This window comes from Paramormyrops kingsleyae, chromosome 2 (assembly GCF_048594095.1).
Source record: "Paramormyrops kingsleyae isolate MSU_618 chromosome 2, PKINGS_0.4, whole genome shotgun sequence".
Taxonomy (NCBI): Eukaryota; Metazoa; Chordata; class Actinopteri; order Osteoglossiformes; family Mormyridae; genus Paramormyrops; species Paramormyrops kingsleyae.
In genome coordinates this window covers 6,038,589-6,040,826 of record NC_132798.1, presented here as the reverse complement: position 1 = coordinate 6,040,826, position 2,238 = coordinate 6,038,589, and the positions used below count along the sequence as shown (strand labels likewise).

Genomic DNA, 2,238 nt, shown 5'->3' with positions numbered 1-2,238 from the left:
GTTATCACCCGTGCAGGGGTTTATAGGACAAACAGGAAGAAATAGCACTTAATTCATTGGTCTGTTTTTCTAAAAGTAAGTGTATGATTCGGTTTTCATATTTCGGTAATTTAATAACGTGTAAATGAAGCACTCATTGCCAAACTGCTGCAAATTAAGCACTGACTATTTTAGGGTACCAATTCAGTTGTCCTTAAAAGCCGAATATGCCATTTTGAGGAACAATTAAAATAAAGCTAATGAATCCACGCAACCATTTCAAATGAGGTATAAACGTTCTTTGTTTCACCACAATAAATATGTTACAACAAGCATGACATCAAGCTTACCAACGGAATCGTGCATTAAAATAGTGCGCTTTCACTTCTTTTGCAACCTTCTACCATCCGACGTGTGCTTTCCAAGCGGGGCGTTCCCGGTGGGGGTGTAAAACACTAGTGATGTCATTTCTGTAAATAAGTCTGGAGGCTGGAGTAATCCCGGGAACCCTTTATATAGGACGATCGGAGCCCATGATCTCGTACTCATGACCGAGCGACACAGAATTCACCTATTCCAAAGACCTTGTGAAGCAATCGACAGCTTCAGCGTCTCGGAAAATTAAAAAGACAGACATGTCGACCTACTTGTCTTCCGACTCCCACCGTGTGAGCCCTTCGGTTTACGGGAACCGATTCGACACAGCCAACCGCAAGAAGGCGTCAGCGAACATCTTCGAGAACGTCCATCAAGATGCGCTGATGAGGCTCTTCCAGAAAACGGGGGACATGAAGGCAGAGGAGAGGGTGAGGAGCATCTACTCCTATGCCTACGACCCAGAGGAGACGGCCAAAGCTCTCATGGCACTAAAGCAGAGGAAGAAGGACAAGTTCCTGCAGATCGCAGGCGTAATCAGGCAGTTTCTGAAACTGCGCTGAATCTTGTATGAACTCCGGGAAACTCAGATGATTTGAAGAGAACTATAGGGATGAGTCGGGGCCGACGGCGGAGAAAGTGAATGGCGTCAGCAAAGGCGGAGGTGATGCCTCCAGCTGACAGCAAGCGAGATGCAGACTGTTACATGCATATGGCGCTACCGCTGCACCTGTCAGCGGCGCCGGACCAGATGAGCGATCCCAATCGGACAGATGGAGATCGATGGCCTGGACAGAACATGCAGCCCCCGGACGACTCCTGATCGCTGTTCCCTATGCATTTGTTATAATGCAAGAAGTAAAATTCACCTCAGAGGTGACACAAAAATTGCCTATTATCTCGTGCCGACGACATTGCTTGATATACGCCTCAGTTTTATGAGAACAATGCCAAAGCCCTTTTTGTATCTGTTAACTAGCATAGCTATAGATACTCTAACACTGTTCGCTATTGATCACTAATTTATTTTTGATTAAATAAAAACATGTTTCATATACCTTGCAGTTTCGATAATAAATTATTATACTTAACACTCGCTTTATTCTTTTCATTGACTATAAGTTGTTCCTTGTTGACGGTCTTATCTTAAAGGTGTTAACGGTAGATATGTAGCCTATAAGTATTATAAAAAAAGAGGGATGGGACATTTATTAGTTAATTAGCTTTTTTGGTAATACAGGTATTTATACCGATCTGAAAAAATACCAGTTCATCAGTAAGGCATATTCTACGCCACATATATCCACATATATATGTTTTGAAATCTGGCTCGTGCCACAGGCATGAATACATTAAATGCAACTGACGCCAAAGCATTCCTTTATACAAAATCTGCCCGCTCTTTTTTATGGAAATTTGTGTTTTGCATTTCACCAATAGCCACTGACTTTCTGACCTTCCTGTAAACGGAACACCTCATGAGGGTAGTAAAGCTATAGCTGCTGATTGTCGGCTGAGCCGGGGATAGTATTATATACTCTGATAAACCGCAGACATCCCAAGCGTCTCAATTTATTTACTTGAATTTAGGAAGCTGACGATTATATTTGCTGTTATACATTAAATATAATCACATATTAAAATCATATTAAATGCAGCTTAAATGAACATTTGCATCTTAAATTATATTAAATCCAGTTTAAATAAACATTTGCATCTGAAATTAAACAAATGAATTACAAAACATTTTGTTCGTCATTGTTTACCTACATACAATTTCCACATTCAAATTTTCAATTAGTATTAAAGAACACATATTGAGAGACTAATAAGAAAAACAAGAGGAGCAAATGTCGTGGACATACACTATCTTGTCTAAATGAC

General features: G+C 40.6%; 1 protein-coding gene across 1 annotated transcript; it reads left to right on the top strand.

The window, feature by feature from the left end:
* The first annotated feature begins 488 nt into the window (after nt 1–488).
* On the top strand, nt 489–1,445 carry tcima (transcriptional and immune response regulator a). Its single transcript, XM_023838429.2, has one exon. It carries the CDS (start codon nt 615–617, stop codon nt 915–917), a length of 303 nt encoding a protein of 100 aa, XP_023694197.1. The 5' UTR covers nt 489–614; the 3' UTR covers nt 918–1,445.
* The last annotated feature ends 793 nt before the right edge of the window (nt 1,446–2,238 follow it).